General features: G+C 41.3%; 1 protein-coding gene across 1 annotated transcript; it reads left to right on the top strand.

The window, feature by feature from the left end:
* Positions 1 to 1,486: 1,486 nt before the first annotated feature.
* LOC107388496 (T-cell surface antigen CD2) lies at positions 1,487 to 2,930 on the top strand. The gene is made up of 3 exons (XM_070550746.1): positions 1,487 to 1,500; positions 1,592 to 1,713; positions 1,790 to 2,930. Exons 1-3 carry the CDS (start codon positions 1,487 to 1,489, stop codon positions 2,635 to 2,637), a joined length of 984 nt encoding a protein of 327 aa, XP_070406847.1. The 3' UTR covers positions 2,638 to 2,930.
* Positions 2,931 to 20,596: the final 17,666 nt, after the last annotated feature.

Raw genomic sequence — 20,596 nt, forward strand, 5'->3', positions numbered from 1 at the left:
TACTAATGTCACTTTTGCCAGACACTTCACACAGTCCTCCTAACTGAGTTTCAGCTTGGCAAAACAGTTCATTTCACATTCAAAATGCACTACAACCACCAAAACACTTCATTCAGGTCTCAAATAAACACACTCCTCCAGAACACTAGCAAAGGTTGACAGCCGACAAACACACTTTGTCGCCCACAAAAAAAAGACCTAAAAAACACTAACAACATGTAGCATTACATTTTCTTGTGTAAAACAAGGATACATCTCTGTTCATACTTCCAATAGATGTTACTGGAATGAATCAGACATGATGCAGAATGAGTCAATATTTCATGTTGTTCATTTATTTTTAATGGTATTTGTTTTTTCACTAAGTACAAAACACAAGACTTTGTAAACACAACATCCACTGATACAGATTCAATATGCTAATCTACTCGGTCTTCTCCATTTGGCCACAGGTTCTCATCCACATCACATCTTATGTCATCTAGGGCAACACACCTAGGAAAGAATCTCCTGGCACGCCCTGGCAATCTACTGCTGATATGTCCAGGCATCCAGCATACATTGCATCCAGAAGGGACATTTGATCATGTGGATGATGGTCGTACACCTTCCACCGCCATGAGGCAAAGAATTCCTCTATGGGGTTGAGGAATGGAGAGTAAGGTGGGAGGAAAAGTGACCCCATTTCTGGCTGGGTCAATGTTTACATCACAACACAAACCTATTCAGCAGTTGACTACTTTTATAATGACATTGAAAGTGTAACACCTGTGCAGCTGTTCATCTACAATTAGAGTCAGCTGTGGCTGGATAAATTGCATTTATGTTTCAATAACATATTGCTGTTGGATTCTGCTGTCATATTCAGTTTTGCAGTATGTTATTGTTTTGAACATAAGTTTTACAGTTTTGTGGACAGTATGTGAGCAAGTGCAAAATGTCCTGTTAGTACAATGAGTTTTGGTAGTTGTTGTGTCTGAGTGAGAAGAGACTTCATGACATTTGAGAGATGTAGTCACTCAATGCATTTTGTGCCAAAGCAATGATAACTGATCCTCAGTTTGGCCCACATAGACTTCTGTTGTGCACACTCTATGTAGAGTTTTGCAAATGTGACCTAAGTATTGAAAAATGGGTCCTGACTTCTGTAAAAACTGTAATTAAACTCAACATTTGCTTAACACCACAAAATTAACACTTTTAAATTTGCTGTGCACTTGTTACAGTTTCATTTTGTAGCAAGAAAGGTGACGTATGTTGTGGCATGGAGCTGCATGAGTATGACTGAATAGAATTGAATGTAGGTTAAATACATGTCTTGTGATATTAATGATTCAGTCACATTATCATGCTAGGTGACACTGTGTGTGTGTGTGTGTGTGTGTGTGTGTGTGTGTGTGTGTGTGTGTGTGTGTGTGTGTGTGTGTGTATATGTGTGTGTAATGTCTTATAAATAGAAAGTACCCTTTAACACATAACCTCGTCTATGTATTTAGGGAAGTGAAAGAATGTGCTTGAGTAACAGTTTCCTAGTTTCAGGAACGTCACTTAAAAGAATGGAAGTGTGTGACTCGTGATGTTCACATTTGAGGCTGAAGGTCTACAAGAACATTATTTACTGGGAGAGCTCAACCATAAGGAGGATATCTTTGCCCTCTTCATGTTATGGAGGTTATTTGTGGTCTTGTTCTTTTGTTGGGATCCATCTCAGTGGTGAGCAGCAACTCTTGTGATGTCTACGCTGCTGTTGGGCAAAGTGTGACTCTACCTTCTGTCCATGATCAACCAGGAAACTCGTATTCACTGCAATGGACTCACAACAAGAAGGTCGTTTTCTCAAGACAGCAAAGCAAGGTGTTGGTTGGAAAAGCAGGAGACATCTCTGAGTATGGAGCTCTTTTACTGAAGAACCTTCAGGCTGCTGGTGCGGGGGTTTACGAAGCAAGCACCCAGACCCCCAACGGCACTCGAACGCATCATCTCTGTGTGATGGAAAAGGTGTCAAAACCTCAACTCAGTTATGTCTGTGAATCCAATGCTGTTAATCTAAAATGTGATGCAGCCAAACATCAGGATTTGGCTTTCTCATGGACGCAAGACAAGAAAGCAATTCCGAGTGAAACAAGACAAACACTGAGCATATCCCTGACTGAACTGAAGGAACAGACAAGCTTTTCTTGTAGTGTCTACAATAAAGTCAGCAAAGAGGTCAGCCAGACTCTTAAACCAACATGTAAATCACCTTTGCTTTGTTTTAGAATGCAAACCGTTGTGGCGGTGCTGGCAGGAGCTTCAGGTTTGATTCTTCTTTTGTTCATCACTGTTGTCGTATTATGCTGCTTCAGAAGACGCAGCAAAACAGAAATGAGGTTCAGAGACAAAGAGGAATCACGGATGCTTTCTTTGAAAAAGCGAGAGCCGGAGGCCATGAGCCCTGATTACGAGACCATGCACAGCATACCAAACTCTCCATCCTCCACTCCTAAGCCTTCACCGAGAGCCTGCTACCAGAAAGTCTCCCCTTCTGATGCTCAGACTGAAAGCAGGCCTCTGCAGCTTCCCACAGCTGCTGAAGGTCAGCAGTCATCACCGGTGCCGAAGCCAAGGACGAAGAATGCTCAAACACTAAACATCTGAGTGTTCTTACCACAACAGGCCTGCTGCAGAGGAAGTGAGAATGCTCTCAGTGTGACAAAATGCAAGAGGAATTTATGAAAACCACATAATGAAAAAGTGTGATTTAGTAGAACTTGCAATATTTGGTAACATTGACAGTACTGGTCAGTATTGGCCCTAAGGGTGGGCTGTGTTAGTTTGTCTTTTACCCTTTTGTGTCTTTTGTATTAAACACCTGAGTTTTCCTATCCATACTGAGTGTACTTTAATCAATTTTTATTTTGTGCAAAGCCTAAAAAAGCCAGAGAACTCTGTCTTTGTCTGACTATTTGTTCTATTCACTTTAACTACGAACAAAGGAATATTCGCTTTTTTTGGTTTTTAAAGGAGGTTTTATGACTTCTAAATCTTCTTTTCATATTTTGCAACTTTTTTCTTACTCCTAATTATTTTTAAATGAAACCATTTTAAATGTTGCCCAAAAGACCAAAAGCATATCTTTTATGGAATTGATTGTGTTTAAAATCCTTTCATGAGTTTCTTGACACTAAGGAACACCACACATTTATTGGCTTGTCAAAAACCACCAGTCTTGTTGACAAGCTTTTTAAAAGAAATAGCTGCACATGATTTTTCTTTGGTTCTAGCTCTCCGACACATCTGTCAGGACAGGCAGATGGTCCAATTTCTTGGCCATCTCAAAGGGTGTTCCCCAAAGTGCAGTCCTTGGTCCAGATTTTTATCACTATTGATCTAGTACAAAACATCTTGGGTAGCAATCTTCAGTCCGTTATTGCTCTGGTTCTATGCAAAAGGATGCATCAAATAAGCTTTATAATACCCCCCTATGGTTAAACATTCACTCGGTGACCTATAACCAGATTAAAATGGAAACAAAACAAAAGTTGACAAATGAAGAAAGAATCATTGGAAGACTGTCTATTCATTCATAACAAAGTTTAGATTGCATTTTCTAATTGTTTTGGGCTGAATCTGGCATTTTATGATTTGTAGAGTCAACACAGTGATGGTTTTTGTTCAGGCAGTCCCCCAGAAGTCAACAAAATACAACATTTAAGTACATTTTTTTAACCTCAGTGTCAAATCTACAATATTTAAAAGAAACAGCGCTTACTCAAAAACATCTCATAGGTGTAGATGTTTACAGCCTTTTCCATTCTGAGAAATTATTCATTCTGACTCATTTCTGCTTTTGTAAACATTTAGTGACAAAAGCTGAATTTTCTGTTCTCTCTAAAGATACGTCCTACAATATTCTCTGACAACATGTCAACCAACATTTGAAAAGTTCATTTGCAAAATATGTTTTAAACGCCAACAGTGAAGATCACCCAACTTTATTTTGTCAGACATCTCCTGAAGTGAATGGATGAACTTGAAGTAAACTTTTTGTCATGTGAACTCTTAGTTTGCCCATTTTGTGTTTAGTATAAAACAAATCTTTAAATTTATCTTGCAGAAGAACAGTTAAATACACCAAGCAACTCACTGTAAATCTGCAGTCTCCTGCAGAAAGTTTGCTCGCTTGCAAGAAGTTATTTAAAGAAAGAAAAAAATCAATAGAGAAATGGATTATGTAAGACAAACATCGGTAATCTCCACAGGGTGAACAATAATCCACACATAAAAGTGTCTTCTGAGTCATCCTAATGCTGTGTGACAGCCACATAATGGGATCGCTCTGGGTGTCAGCACCCAAAACTGACAAACCAATGTTAACTTTTGTGAGGGCCTGCTGAAATGTTTTAGTCCAGCCAGCAGGGATTTGGGAATGAAACAGGAATCCTGCTCCTGGAATGATGCTCCAATTTTCTCAGTCTGTTTTTCTCTAGAAGTAGAATGACAGCTTGCAGCATCTCTGCCATCATCACACTGTATCTTCACACACAGCTCACACAAACATACAGGATAAAAAATGTAGTTTTACAACCGGCTGGAACACAATGTGCATGCCAATGCCAAATCTACTTGGGAAATAGCAGGAACAATGTTCAGATGTGTTTAATATGTTAGAGTCTAAAGGATATATGCTTTTGATGTTGCTGTGTGTGTGTGTGTGTGTGTGTGTGTGTGTGTGTGTGTGTGTGTGTGTGTGTGTGTGTGTGTGTGTGTGTGTGTGTGTGTGTCCAGGAAAGAGCTAAATTACCCATGGAAAGTATTTCTACTCATGTCCGATCATTCCTATTTAAGTTCTCTTCATGTCCGCCGCTGCCAAGTCTGAGGGGGAAGTACAAATCAGAACATCAGAGGTCGTTCTGCCGGCGCAGTGGCCTTTTCTCATCTGATATGTCCAAAAACAGAAATCATTAGGACCTATTAGCATTCTGAAGCAGACCTGGCATTTTTTGACCCTGACCACTTTTTGAAGCTTGTTTCAGACAGTCTATCGAGTTAGCTGAAGCCACGATCTTTCAATCAGGGTTTGATTAATAGGAAAAGCAGCCTCGTCAATTACTCCTGAAGGCCAGTGACTTAACGAATTTAAGTGTATCGTTGTTTATAGAAACTGCCTTTAAAAGTTGTTCTGAGTGGGTGGTACATGAAAATTCTCCCACAGGTCAATTCAATGTTATCAAATGTCTCTTTGAGCATCATGATTAAACTTATCAGTTGTTAGATTTTTCTGCTCCATCTGTGCACTGCAAATTTTTATAAAACACATATTAACACTGCATGCATTGTGGACTTTGATCATGCAGACTGCAGGCATCTGGAACTCAGGAATTTAACAATGAATTGCATTGCTCTAATTATAACTCTAGCAATGAAAAAAAATTATGCATTTGTATTTGGAAGAGGGAATTTCTGAGCTCCAAGTCCAAACAGTTACTAAAAGTTGGAATTTTGACTATAAAAGTGTCAAGTCACTCTGATCTCAGTCTCCAGTAAGGTGAAAGTTCTAGTTTAAATTTAGCAAATGTCATAGTTTAGCTTTATATGTAATTAAATGGTAAATAGCCTGTATTGCTATAAAGACATGTGGGGTACAACCCCCCATGGTGCTTTACAACACAACCAATCATTCACCCACAAATACACACATTCACACACTGGTGTTGATGAGCTACAATGTAGCCACAGCTGCCCTGAGGTGCACTGATGGAAGCAAGGCTGCCAAACACTGGTGCCACTGGTCTGCTACAGTCTAAATGGGGCTCAAACCTGCAACCCTCTGAGTACAGGTGGACACTCAGCAACGGTATTCCTTTTTGGACTAAAGTGAACTTTCAAAACCTTAAATGCAACTTTCAGAGTAGTACCTTGGTCTGGCAGCATGTAGAACAGGCATTGTCCCTTTCAAGTGTGTGCAGACGTAGTGCTTTTTTGCCTCTCCCCATACCAGACGTTTCCCAACGCATCAAGAACCAGTAAGTAATTCCAAAACATTAGTTCCCTTGTATCCAGTGGCGTAGCAGGAAAACCCAGAGATGGCAATCCTAAACCTTAAATATGATAGTGTAGCGTGGGTACTGCTACAGATTCTCAGTGAAGCACCTGTGCCAGAGACGAGTCTAAACACACAATCTGGGACACTCAGCTGGAGACAAAAGGAAGGTAAACTCCAGTCCACAACTGCTGCAAAGACCTATCATTTCCAGCACAGCTTGAACTCTATAATAAAAACTTTTCTATCAGACAAATTACCCAGCCATGGTCTTGCATCTGATATAAATCAGGTGGGGAAAAAATTCCACCATCTGCTCTAATAAGCATCTTGCTCAACATTCATGCAAAGATCAAACATTTTGCAACTTTCCTGGATATGTGTTGTGTTGTGTGTGTGTGTGTGTGTGTGTGTGTGTGTGTGTGTGTGTGTGTGTGTGTGTGTGTGCTTGCGTGTGCGTGTGTGTGTGTGTGTGTGTGTGTGTGTGTGTGTGTGTGTGTGTGTGTGTGCCAAATATTAATCAAAATGATTAGTAATGGAGTTCATAATTAAAAATAAACCATGTTTATTGGGATTTTTGGGTTTCTGACTCTGGATAAGTAAACATGTCCCAGGTCAAGAACTAGGAGGGTTAAATCCACATCAGCATGAGACTGAGACACCCCATTTCTCACTGTGACCTTCTGCCTTTGCTCTACAGGTGCAACAAACACAGAATCAATGTGACTGGCAGGTTTCAGTGCTGGTCCTCTGTGCTGTTGCTGCCATCTTCCTGCCCTCTTTGCTTTCATTGTTTTTATGTTGTACATTAGCTAACCTGCATCACACACACGCACACACACACACAGAGAGAGAGAGAGAGAGAGAGAGAGAGAGAGAGAGAGAGAGAGAGAGAGAGAGAGAGAGAGAGAGAGAGAGAGAGAGAGAGAGAGAGAGAGAGAGAGAGAGAGAGAGAGAGAGAGAGAGAGAGAGAGAGAGAGAGAGAGAGAGAGAGAGAGAGAGAGAGAGAGAGAGAGAGAGAGAGAGAGAGAGAGAGAGAGAGAGAGAGAGAGAGAGAGAGAGAGAGAGAGAGAGAGAGAGAGAGAGAGAGAGAGAGAGAGAGAGAGAGAGAGAGAGAGAGAGAGAGAGAGAGAGAGAGAGAGAGAGAGAGAGAGAGAGAGAGAGAGAGAGAGAGAGAGAGAGAGAGAGAGAGAGAGATGTAAAAATTACCTTTTGTTTTGGTTGGCAACGTTTTTTTGGCCAGGCAGTTCATCTCTGTGTGTGTGTGTGTGTGTGTGTGTGTGTGTGTGTGTGTGTGTGTGTGTGTGTGTGTGTGTGTGTGTGTGTGTGTGTGTGTGTGTGTGTGTGTGTGTGTGTGTGTGTGTATGTGTGTGTCTGAACATGAAATTATGACCTGGCTATGGGAGATAAAGTCCAACTCCCTGCTGGTTATAATCTATATTTTCTGGTTTTGCTTTGACATGCAGGGCTTGAACATTTAAGATGATTCTCTCAGATAGCTGCAGAAGAGACCGTGTTGACAGTTTGAAGCTTTAGTCTCAGGAGTCCTGTCACATCTTAAAGTAAAGCATCTTACACTTGCATGGTTAACAACATGTCAGTTAAGGGCCATGCAACAATAGTTCAAGATGAGGGAGGTGTAAAAGGGTGACACAGACCTGACAACACAAGGTTTTGCTTTGACTATGCCATGGCTACCAAACAAAACATCATGTTAACTCTCTGACATGCTCTCTGTGTGGCCTTGGCTTCTGCAAACATGTTCTCGGTAACCTTTTAATGAAAAAGATGGTGTGGAAAAAGTGTTTTATGGCCAAAACAGACATGCTAGTTGAAATAATGGTGTTGTTTATTGATGTCATAGAAACCATAAGGGGGAAAACCAATGTATACATGCAATAAGCGCCTCGTGACTTTTATCTTGACAGGTGCTTTATAAAAGATCGTCTTCTTCTTCTTCTTCTTAAGATCTTCTTCTTCTTCTTCTTCTCTTTCTTTTATCCTTGTGTACATTTCTCAGTCAGACTAAAACATCATAATTAATGTTGAAGATGCATCTAGACTTGCTGCATTAAAAAAAGTGAAAATAATTGAAAATGAGCTCTCCTGTTAATTTTGACACACTTCCCCAGGCTAGTTTCAAGTCACCAAATATATTCTTGAGTAGTTGGCGCAAAATGAAATCCAGGTGAGTGGAATATTTCTTTAAATTCCCTGAATAATGAGAACTCTGCTGATTTTAGCTCTCTATGAGTAATCTTATTCTCATTTGTCTTTACTATCATCCCAATCTCAGCCTGGCTGGTGTAGTATCCATCCATATACATTAGGTTTCAGAGGTCACAGCTCAGAAAAGAAACTCACACATTCATCTGCCTCTCCTCCCTAGAAGGTCCTAAAGTGTTCCCAAGACAGAAAAGATGATTAATTCTTCCCAAAATTTCTGGATCTTCCCCAGAGTCTCTTCCCAGTGAGCCATGTCTGGAAAACCTCTGAAGAGTGATGATTATCAGGCTTGAACCACCTCAGCTGACACCTTTTGATAAGGAGAGGTGTTCTATTTCAAGCTCCCCTAAACGATGAAACTCCTCCCCTGTCCGTAAGACCAAGCTTGATGACAAGAGAGGAAGTTTGTTTCAGCCTTTAGTATTTGGACTCTCATTATTGTGGTCATGATGCAAATCTCATGACTTTAGGTGAGGACTGGACAGGTGAACTAGTAAATCAGGAGCTCCATTGTTTTAACTCTTTTTTTAAACACAGCATAGTCGAAGATTTGTTTTTACCTTTGGTGCTGACAAGTTTAGGCAAACGCTGTAGCCTTCCTCGGAGCACTGCCAATGTTGGTGACATCACTTCCTTCTCCGTTTATCTGTGGGCAGCAGAGGATGATGTCACTCTCTACTGCCCGCGCTCTCCTCTGCGATGATAAGGTCCTGGGTGATCCAATGTGTAGACCCCATCGTCTCTGTTCGTAGTTTTGTGTCCATGTTTCCTTATTTCTATGGTTTCCTTAATCCATCTTTTGTATTTTAGTTGTTCTGCATTCATGATCCTTGTTCTGTCCCAGTCCATCACTTGGTTTTCTCTTTTGCAGTGGTCTGTTACAGCTGATTCCTTTTTTGTACTTCCTGCTTCTTGTTTTGCTGCTCTCGTGTGTCTTCGACTTGTTTTCTTTTCACATTCCTTTCTATGTTCTATTGTTGGTGTGTTGAGTTGGCGTAGAGTAAATTCTTTTCAGGTCCAGGTGTATTCTTTCCAGTTCTTTTCCCACTTGTTTCAGTTTGGTTATGAGGTTTCTTTTCTTATAGTGCTATCTTGGTTCTTTCCATTATGTGCTGTGCCGTCTTAGTTCGGATCGGTGATTTCAGCTGTAGGATTGTTGAAGTTATGTCTTTGTCCCAGCATCTTAAAGAGTAACTAAACCCCGAAATTACTATTTTTTGCTTATATTTTTTGCTGTATAATTGGGTCTTTACGAATGCAATCTTTCTGTTTCTGAGCATTTTTTGACATGCTTGTGTAAACTTGATTAAATCTAGAATCTAGGTCTAAAAATGTCTTAGTGCTGCCCCCTGTGGCAGATCAGCGGCTGCTGCATTTTAAATTTGTGATTGACTGGGGCTGGAACAAATTCATGTCATCGGTACAGTCTCCTCCCTGCCAGGATGGAAATTCCCCACACTTGGCCATGCCTCCCGGCAACGCCCACTTTCATAGCATTTTTCAAATCTTGACAAGGGGTGGAGTTACATTTTCTGATGGTGTGTGTCCCTCTTTCAGTTGAAGCAGAGGTGGTTTCTTAGATGTCCGTGTTTTACATGTTAGCATTCCAAACGGCGGAAGTTCCTTGTTCCTTGTTGTCTGTATTTCTCTTCGATCATCTTTTGTATGTTCGTTCCGTGTAATCCTTCCACTGTTCTAATTCTTTTCTAATCACAGCGTAGTAGAAAATTAGTTTTAACTTTTTTTTTTTGCTGAAAAGTTTTGACTAATGCTGTAGCCTTCCTCGGAGCACTGCCGATGTTGGTCATCTGCTCGTCCTCTGCTGCCCGCAGATAAACAGAGAAGGAAGTACAGCATCAATATTGGCAGTGCTCTGAGGAAGGCTACAGCGTTATTCAAAACTTGTCAGCAAAAAAAAAAAGTTCTAACAAATCCATCACGCTGTATTTAGAAATAAATTAAAACAATGAATAGTAAATCAGGAGCTTTGCTTTTTGCCTAAGTTTCTTCTCCACCGTGACAGACCAGAGTAACATCTACCTTTACATAGATGAGTTATTGCAGCAGAAATTTGGATCAAGCTACCCAAAGCACTTCTGATTCAGCTTGTAACATTCCCAGTTTAATAAATGTGTTGTATACCCTGAAGGAAGCATAAATGTTTGGAGATTAGAGGAATGGCAGTAAGCTTACTAGCTGCTTCTGCGACAAGCCTTTAGCCTTTCAGATCATTCAGAACTACAGAATTATTTCTGTTTTTTAAAAAAACTATTTATTCATTTATTTATTGAGGAACTGCAGAAATAAATGACTAAGTTGGACAAAATATACTTATGATGGCTTTGAATAACTCTTCTTCCGGCTCTTGGAGAGTACAGACGCTTTTTTTCCTCCTCTCCTCCCTATCTTATTCCAAGGCTCTTTTTCTCGGTCTCTGGGTGCACGGCTGCTTCTGCATTTATTGTTCTGGAAACTGGAAACTGAAATTACTAAAATGGACCTGGTCAGTTGGTCACTTAACGTGATTGACAATTTTTTTCAGCGATGAGAAAGGGAGAAGGGGCTTCTGGGTGCCCCTCTGGGAGAGAGCCAGCTGGGCATATCATGGACTCCTGGAAACAGTGGAACCTGATTTGCCTCTCTCATCTGTCTGTAGAGGATTCTGAAGACGCATGGATATTCGTGGTGTTGGTGTCAGGTTTCCTGCTCTTTGGCCTAGGAGGCTTCCTGGCTTACTGGAAAATTAACGAGCTGTCGAGGAATATTGGCTCTTTCCCGGAGCTCAGGGATGGATTACACCACGCTGTGAAAGCACAGACTCAAATTATTATTGAGATGAGTCGTAAGCTTGGAACTTTGGCTGCGATTCATGCGTTGGCACAAAAGATGGATGCCATCAAGGAGTGAGTGGATGAATCAGCACGGATTGGGATAGATTAATTTACGCCATTATTGGGATTTTGAGAGGCTGAGGACCAGCGGAACTTTAAGACAGAGAGGAAATTATCTCTGTCTGGCCCCAAAACAATTTCTAATCTGAATCTGGTGCCCTTGAGCCTGTGAGGCTGCAACAAATACCAACCCCCCCGAAGAAATGTGGAATGCTGCCATCGCCATGGCAACTCTGTCTCCCTATCTCAGCCTGGGTGGGCTGTGAAGTCCGCTGAATCGTTCCATGAGTCACTTTGCCCTCCTTCCCTCCTTCCCCTGTCCAGACTGAGGTGACGTGCGCTGCTTATCGTGGCTGCAGTCACTGACGTGTGGAGAGTCCCAAACCCTACCACCCCACCTAGTGGACACGTATGTTGTATGATGTCTGAAGTCTGCTGCATTTCTGTCTGAGGTGTTTTTTGCAGAGCAAAGCTGCCCTCCCTGTGGAGGGTAACTCTGAAGTGCCTTTTTTCCTCCACCTGAACCAATCCTCATGAAAATCCCTCTTATCTCTATTAAGGTAGCACTACTCAGGGTTGCGAATGACCACAGTCACCAATTCTTGTCATGTGTCTTGCCCATGTATGTCTGATCTCTGAATTGTGTGTACTGAAACTCTAATTTCCCTCTGGGATTATTAACGTATCTTTGAATTTGAATTGAATTGACAAATACTGAAACATGGTTGTCTAATTAGTAATACGTTTAGTTGTGTTTGTAACATTAACCAATTAATTCCTGGCAAGTTTTATCCTTATGGTAACTGACAGATGATCTGGTCAAAGTGGCTGCTGACACTTCACTTTGTGCCAGGAAATGTGTCATAAGCAGCTGGGCAGCATGTCGCTGAGCTGCTGAACCAGATGGAGTGCTAAAACGGAATTAATGCTGCTGCATCACGTGACGTGAAAGGCTTGAAGGCTCAGAAGCACCATAAAAGTTAAGATCATGTGTTGTTTTCTAAACAGTTTCAATGTGCATTTAAACAACAAGCCTTTACAACTGCATAGAGAACTGTATAAAGATGTGTTGCTTTCACAAAGTGAAGAAGAGAGATATTTGACTATTTACTCAACTCCTGCTGAGACTCACATCCAGACATGAATCTAAATGATGCAGTGATGAGATTGGAGGATTCTTTTTTCATAAGAGGACACGAAACAGCAGGATCTGTTTGTGCTGAGTGATTTGCTAACAATCAGCTCTGAACAAACCATTAACATTTTGAACTAACTGCATATTTAGAAGTAATTCTGCAGCATCTTTTAAGGTTGAAATGGGGGGGTGGGGGGACTGTGGATTTGCTTGGTGAGGCTTTAGCATTTGTTTGTGTTTTAGAAGAAAAATAAAGTTTTTCACAATTTAGAAAAACCCATTTTTTCAGAACATTGAGGACATGTCCACCAGTTCCTCATTATTGAGCCCCTTTTGTTCAGTTTTACACATAAAAGACTTAACTGTGAATTCAGTGTTATAAAACATGTCAGTCTTCATCACAGCAAGTGGAGGCTTAAGTGTTTAAAAGCCTGGGATTTTCTTTGTAATTATCAGCCAAAGTGTTTTTTTTTCAAGTAGCCCCATCATGAGACAGACTGCTCTGAGTGTCCAGCTCACCACACTGATGGACTCACATAAATGTGTGTGAACGTGTGTGTGCAGAAAACAGGGAGAGTCAGATTGTAGACTTTTTGAGAGGTTTGCAGGATGTACACACACACACACACACACACACACACACACACACACACACACACACACACACACACACACACACACACACACACGCACACACGCACGCACGCACACACATGCATTGTCTTTAATCCAGACAGGAAGATGTGCTGAAAAATGAACAAAATGATTGTTCTTGTTCTAAAAATAAAACAGGTAGACAGAAGGGTGGAGATGTGGAGATGTTTAGAGTGAGGGACTTTGTTCAGGCTTTTAATAGCCTTTTGAAGTAGAACTATAGCCAGACAGAGCAAGGGTTTATCTTGTGGATGAAACGTGATAACATTGTCATGGAAAAACGGAAAAGAACATCCATCCTTCCATTTTCTTTACTCACTTATCCACACAGGGTGACAGGGGGCTGGTGCCAATCTAGCAGTCTTCAGGCAAATAGACAGGGTACACCCTGGAATGGTTGCCAGTCCATTGCATGGCAACACAGAGACACACAGGACAAACAACCATGCAGACACACTCACATATCAGGGCAATTTAGAGACCAATTAACTAGACAATCATGTTGTTGGACTGTGGGAAGAAGCCGGAGCACAGACCATGCATGCACAGCACAGACCATGCATGCACAGAGAGAACATACAAACTCCTTGCAGAAAGATCCCAAGGCAACAGCGTTAGCCATTGTGCCACTGTGCAGCCCTGGAAAAGAATAATTATTGCAAAATAAAAAAATAAAAATGAAAAAGATAAAAAAGGCTTACTAATCAAACGTGCACAAACCAGGTCCTAATATTGAGTCTGGGTGCAGAAAAGCTTCATGGGAGTGACTGATGTAAGTTCACCCCGTCAGTGTGCACAAAGGACATGAGTGATATCATCTCTTCTGCCTCTGATAGGCAATACAGTATGATACCCGCTGTGGGAGGGGAACTCGTGAGATGATGACATAAAAATATCTTATTAGAGGAACATTTGTGTTTTGGTCAATGAGTCATGAGCTAAATTTTGTCATATGAGGAAAATATAAATGGCAAAAGTAGAAATTTCTGATTGCGCAAATCAGATGTGGCTTTACAAAATAATATGCAATCAAAATAAACAAACGTGACAAATTTCACTTGACAAAAAGTCACTTTTCACCATATCCAATTAATTATTTCACAAAATGCCTCTGACTGCACAACACCATTCCACCTCAGTCTACAAGTGGTCGTCATAAACGACACATCCACAAGTTTCATACAGATCTGATGTAGCATTTCAGAATTAAATGGACATCAGTTTAATTTTGCAACCTTGTAAAAATTGTTCTCATGACCATAAACATGATTTTTGTTAACTTAGCTCCAGTGAACACATCCAAGCCATCAAATATTTGTCAGACACATCAAGAAACCTGGTGAAGACACTAGAATTGAGTTCATGCTTGACTCGCCAGCTGTCTGTCATCATGTAAAATTTATAAACAGCCTTTGAACAGGAAAAGAATTCCATTTAGAAAAATACTGGGGCAGCAGGGGGGTATTTTGGGTTAGAGTTATTGTCTTCATTTGCATTGAAGGACAGCTCCTTCAGAGGCAGACTGAGACATCCCAGATGTAAAACAGAACGCTACCGTAGGTCATTCATCCCCTCTGCAGTAAGAGTGTATGACTCCTCAGTTTAAGCTTTACTGCCATTATCCTGTTACACAAGAACACCAATGCAATACTCAGAATGAGTTCAATACTAATTCAATACCAGATTTACATAGTATGTCCATGTCTCTTGCAGTATGCTGTATACTGCTGGAATGCAAGGTTTATTTTTCTTTTTTATTTGTGATTTTTAGTTGTTGAATGTAACAATTCTAGACTACTGCCTATGTGTATATACATGTAACTTTATTATTGTTAGTTTTTCTTCCAATTATTCCCTTAAGTGTTGGTGCTGCTGTAACAAGTGAATTTCCCACTGTGGCATCATTAAATTCTATTCTATTCTATTCTATTCTATTTAAGATGGTGAGTTACAATCAGGGTGGAGCCTAAAATCTATTCAGTTCAGTTTATTGTTTATTTTATTTGTGTTACAATTCCATCCCCTCCTGCTTTGTCCAGGCTTGTGACCAGCAGAAGTGAGGTACTTATATAATTTACAATCATTTATTTTATGTAAATTGTATATTTTAGTATTTACAAGAGTTTCTCTCTGGTCTACCATCCAGCACCTTAAGAGTGGAAAACAGCCCGCTTCCAACTGGTGGGGACGGTGTGCTGCTGACCTCAATTCAGAACGTTGTGGATTGGTGTGCTGAGTACACCAAAGACCTCCTCAATCCCACCAGCACATCTTCCAGTGAGCGTAGTCTCGGGACTTTGGGTTAGACTGTCCAATCTCTGGTGCTGAGGTCACCGAGGTGGTCAAAAAGCCCCTCGGAGGCAAGGCACTAGAGATGGATGACATCCGCTTGGGCTCCTTAAGTTTCTGGATGTTGTGGGGCTGTGTTGGCTGATGTGGCACTGTAGTATCCCATGGGCATTGGGGGCAGTTCCGCTGGATTGGCAGACCGGGGTGGTGGTCCCCCTATTTAAAAAGGGGGACTGCAGGATGTGTTCCAACTACAAGGGGATCACACTCCTGAGCCTCGCTGGTAAAGTCTATTCAGGGGTTTTGGAGAGGAGGGTCCATTGAATAGTCGACCTTCAGATTCAGGAGGAGCAACTTGGTTTTCTTCCTGGCCGTGGAACACTGGATCAGCTTTACACCCTTAGGGGGGTCCTGGAGGGTGAGTGGAAGTTCAACCAACCAATCCAAATGTGTTTTGTGGATTATGCAGTATGGGGTATCAGGACCTCTGATACGGGCTGTTCGGTCCCTGTATGACCAGTGTCAGAGCTTGGTCCGCATCACCAACAGTAAGTCGGGCTCATTCCCTGTGAGACTTGGACTCCGCCAAGGCTGCCCTTTGTCACAGATTCTGTTCATAACATTTTTTTGACATTTCAAGTGCCTTAAACACCATCCAGCTGTGTCTACTTCAGCAGAATATGAGGGATGCAGGAGCGGACGAACATAAACTACCTCACCAACAGGCCACAGTACGTGAGGCTGCACAACTGTATGTCTGAGGTGGTTGTGTGCAGTACAGGAGCTCCACAGGGTATGGTGCTCTCATCCTTTCTCTTTACCTTCTACACCTTGGACTTCACCTACAACACCAGCAGCTGTCACCTCCAGAAGTTCTCTGATGACTTGGCCATTGCCGGCTATGTTTTGGAGGGGAATGACCTGGAGTACAGATCAATCATCATGGACTTTGTGAACTGATGTGAGCGAAACCACCTTCAATTGAACAACAGTAAAACAAAAGAAATGGTGACTGACTTCCAGAGAAACACTCCTCCTCACTCACCTAGTAGGACCTGGCTGCAGACATCAGCTGGCGTGTCACCGGAAAGAACTTTCAAGTGAGAACAAGATGGCGTGCCATTACTTTTACCGGAAAATCTACGAGCGAAAAACCTCGGCCGGAAGTTGGACTTTTTTGGCGGCCGCTATATTGTTTTTGTGTTTTTGTTTCAACCATACTCGGTGGGTTTCGAAGAGGAAAGGTAAGGATGAAATTAACTAATGCTTGTAACCGTTCTTAGTTCTTAAATGTAGGCACTGTAGCGTTTAAAGCTTTACCAGAGAATTACTGCAAAGGCACCGTGTTTCATTGCTAATTGTATCAATATTAACCATCGATATTAACGCAGTCTTAAAACTAATGCAGGAAGTTAACAAGCTAACACAAAAGCTACATAAATAAAGCAATCAGCAATGTAGCTTAGCTTTAACTTAGCTATTTGATTTTTCTGGTCTCCCTGTTTGTTAAAACAGTTAAAGTAACAATGTTAACTGTATATATAATTTAGATATGATATAAAGACCACAATTTCTAATACTGACTTGACTGAAACGTTACTAATACCCTTTATTTAAATTAAAAAGTTTATATTTCCAGAAATTTGTAAGTGGTTTCAATCACTAGTTTTCATACGAGGCTGAAGTTAGCTTCCGATTCGGGAAATGGCTAAAGGGCTAATACACCCAATGTTTCTCTACTCTGACCATTTCTAATCTACTCTAGCTCAAAAACTACAACACGTACACTCTTCAAACCTGTTCTAGATCATTCTAGGCTCGTAGCAGAATGCATAAAACATAGTTTGTGATTTATGAAACCTTTCTCTGATTTGTGAAACTTCAAAAAAGACAGATTTATGCATTTATTTTTCAGCATCTGGCCCACACTGATCCTGTGCAACCAATTTTTTTTTTCTGGACAAGCTTAGCTTTCAATATTTCTAAATATTTTTAAGTTATTATGTTTAAATGACTGAAAAAAGTACGTAATAACAAATAAAAACTAAAAAAGGAATTGATTTTGCTTCAGTAATGTACAAATAGAAAATTTAACTGTCCACGAACAAACATTCTGAAATAGCAGAAATGAAACTCAACAACCTGTTACAACCTTGTATGGTTTGTTGAATATGTGCGGCTTTCGAAAACATTTGACAGTGTATGAATTCATCCTTGTGTGCATGACAATCAAAGGGTTTGAAAACTGGGAGGGGATGAATCGATGTGCGGCTGAGAAAGCCATGCTTCATCGAATTCATTTGTACCCTAAATAAAATGGTTGTGAAATTAAGTGTTTCTTTTGTTTTATTCTCTTTCACTCAAAATAACACAGAAAAACTAACTAGCTACATAGTTATCAGCTGTAGTAGTTAAATTATGTTGCAATGAGCTGCTGTGATACACAATAGGACAGTGTTATGGATATTTTGTAACAAATTTTTGTTGCTGGTGAGAGAGGAGTGTTGCTGAAATGTTTTTCACTGATTCTGGGAGTCCTGTACTTTCGCAACTGGTGTAGGTCAAAAGTTCATCTTGGGCTTAACAATAAAACTGAATATTAAGGAACTACCATTTTGTTTGCACATCTTGAAAAGTCTTAGTTTAATGTGTTCTCATTTTTTTCCATATATTGTCACGCTGAGCAGGAGGAGGTAGGACCCAAAACACAGATGCCCAGAATGACTCGAGGCAAGAGCAGTTGAAAAAAGGTAAAATCCTTTTATTAAGGTCGCAACAAAAATAACTTAGATGCAGGAGTCAAATCCAGAAAACTGACAACCAGGAAGCCAAAAAAAAAAACAAAAGCTCAATAATGAGCACAAAGACTAGAGCCTGACGAGGGAACAAAACAATGCTGACTCACAACAATGGACCGACAAACACTGAGGGACAAGACAGGACTTTTAAACACAGAGGGAGGTGATCAGAGGACCAGGTGACAGGTGTGAGTGATCTGGAGGGAAGGCAGGTGCATTCAATAAACTGTGTGTGTCAATAAACTGTGTGTGTGTGTGTGTGTGTGTGTGTGTGTGTGTGTGTGTGTGTGTGTGTGTGTCTGTGTGTGTGTGTGTGTGTGTGTGTGTGTGTGTGTGTGTGTGTGTATGTGTGTGTGTGTGTGTGCTACTGTCATAAAAATTCCCTGTCTAAAGGACAAAGGGATCTACTATTCAATTTTCATGCAACGTAAGTAACGACGTCATTTAAAAGTTTGCCAGTCCGAATTTGAAGAGAAAAAAAAATCCAAAATAAAAAAAAAAGCTTTTTCCGGTAAGTTTTGTTAAAAAAAACCTACTTTCTGTGAAAGTAATGACTTCTGCTTGAGGTAATGACCCACTGTATCGTTTTTCTCTTAGATATGTTTATGTTTATATACATACATATCTAAGAGAAAAACAACACGGTATGGTTTTTCTCGTCAAATCCAAACTACCTCATGCAAAGGTAATGACTTCCGGCGAAGGTAATGACCCGATGTCTTGTTTTTCCAGTTACGTCATTTCCGGTGACAGCAAAGAAGACGCCATTTGATGTCTGCAGCCAGATGCATGTGCACTCACCAGTAAACATCCGGGGAGCAGACTTCGAGGTGGTGAATGCCTTTTAGTACCTGGGTGTTCACCTTAGCAGCAAACTGAACCGGTCCAACAACACAGATGCTCTGTATAAGAAGGGCCAAAGCCGCCTCCATCTCCTGAGGAGGCTGAGGTCCTTTGGCGTTAAATCCCACCTGCTAAAATTCTTTTATCACTCTGTGGTTGGTTATCCACTCTGCTGTGGTCTGTTGGGTGCAGGCAGCTCTGATTGAGACAGGACGAGACTGAACAAGCTAGTTCATGAAGCTAGCTCCGTTCTGAGCAGCCCACTGGATACAATGGAGTAGAGATGTGAAAAGAGGATGCTGGGGAAGATGACCACCATCTTCAAAAACCCTCCCACCCACTGCATTCTACTGTGGAGACCATGGAGAGCTCCTTCAGAGGCCGACTGAAACATCCTAGATGTAAAACAGAACGCTAGGTCATTCATGCCCTTTGGAGTAAGTGTGTATAACTCCTCAGTTTAACTGGAACTGGCCTTATCCTGTTACACAATAACATCAATGCAATACTCAGCATGAGTTCAATACTCGTTCAATACCAGATTTACATTGTACGTCCATGTCTCTTGTAGTATGTTATGCAGTGTTGGAACGCACATTTTTTTCTTTTTTATTCATGGTTTTTATAATCAGAATCAGAATCAGAAGTTTTTTTTATTGCCATATGTGTGCCAAGTCACAACATTAGGAAATTGCTGCGGTATTTGGTGCAGAAGGTAAGATAGAAAAAAATTAAATAAGAGATAAGCAAATATTGGAAGTAATAAAACACTCATGATAAAATTATTAATGTAAAAAGTGGCAAGAATTAGAGAAGCAGTTATCTACCCCGTGTAGGTACTAATCTGAATATTTGCTGAATGTTTCAAGTACAGCATCAGGTCACGTGACTGGGACCAATCAACTTGAGTGGGCTGCCCTAGGATTTTCATTCAAAAGTCCAACTGCAGAGGGGAAGAAACTGTTTTTGTGGCCAGAGGTTCTGGTCCGAATGGATCTGAGCCTTCTGCCAGATGGGAGCGAGTCGAAGAGACTGTGTCCAGGGTGACACGAGTCAGCTATTATCCGATCTGCACACCTCAATGTCCTAGAGGTGTACAGATCCTGAATGGAGGGGAGTTTGCAGCCAATGACCTTCTCTGCAAAGCGCACGACACGCTGCAGCCTCTTCTTGTCCCTGGTGGTAGCTCCAGCATACCACACGGTGATGGAGGAGGTGAGGATGGACTCGATGATAGCGGTGTAGAACTGCCTCATTGACTGAGGTTGAATTTCTTCAACTGCCTCAGGAGGTACATCCTCTGCTGGGCCTTTTTTCTGATGGTGGTGGTGATGGTGGGCTCCCATTTGAGGTCCTGGGTGATGGTGGTGCCCAGGAAGCGACATGAGTCCACCATCGTGATGGGAGTGTCAGACAGGTTGGGGGGGGGGGGGGGGTGTTGCCTAAAGTCCACAACAACCTCTGCTGTCTTCTGGGTGTTTAGCACCAGGTTGTTGTGGCTGCACCAGGACACCAGCCGTTCAGCCTCCATTCTGTAAGCGGACTCATCCCCATAAGAGATGAGTCTGATGATGGTGGTGTCGTCAGCAAACTTAATTAGTTTGACGGTCTTGGAGGAGGTCTGGCAGGATCGTGTTGAATGCAGAGATGAAGTAGCCTGGCAAGCCAGACTAAATAAATGTATTATTTAGTCTGGCCATGCTCCATTGACGGCTCTCGGTTGTGGGGCAGGTTCTAC

Source organism: Nothobranchius furzeri, chromosome 4, assembly GCF_043380555.1.
Source record: "Nothobranchius furzeri strain GRZ-AD chromosome 4, NfurGRZ-RIMD1, whole genome shotgun sequence".
NCBI lineage: Eukaryota > Metazoa > Chordata > Actinopteri > Cyprinodontiformes > Nothobranchiidae > Nothobranchius > Nothobranchius furzeri.

Excerpts from the sequence above, each read along its gene's own strand:
- LOC107388496 (XM_070550746.1), top strand. Across the intron at positions 1,714-1,789 it reads TGTTGGGATCCATCTCAGTG|GAAACTCGTATTCACTGCAA; the intron begins GTGAGCAGCAAC and ends ATGATCAACCAG.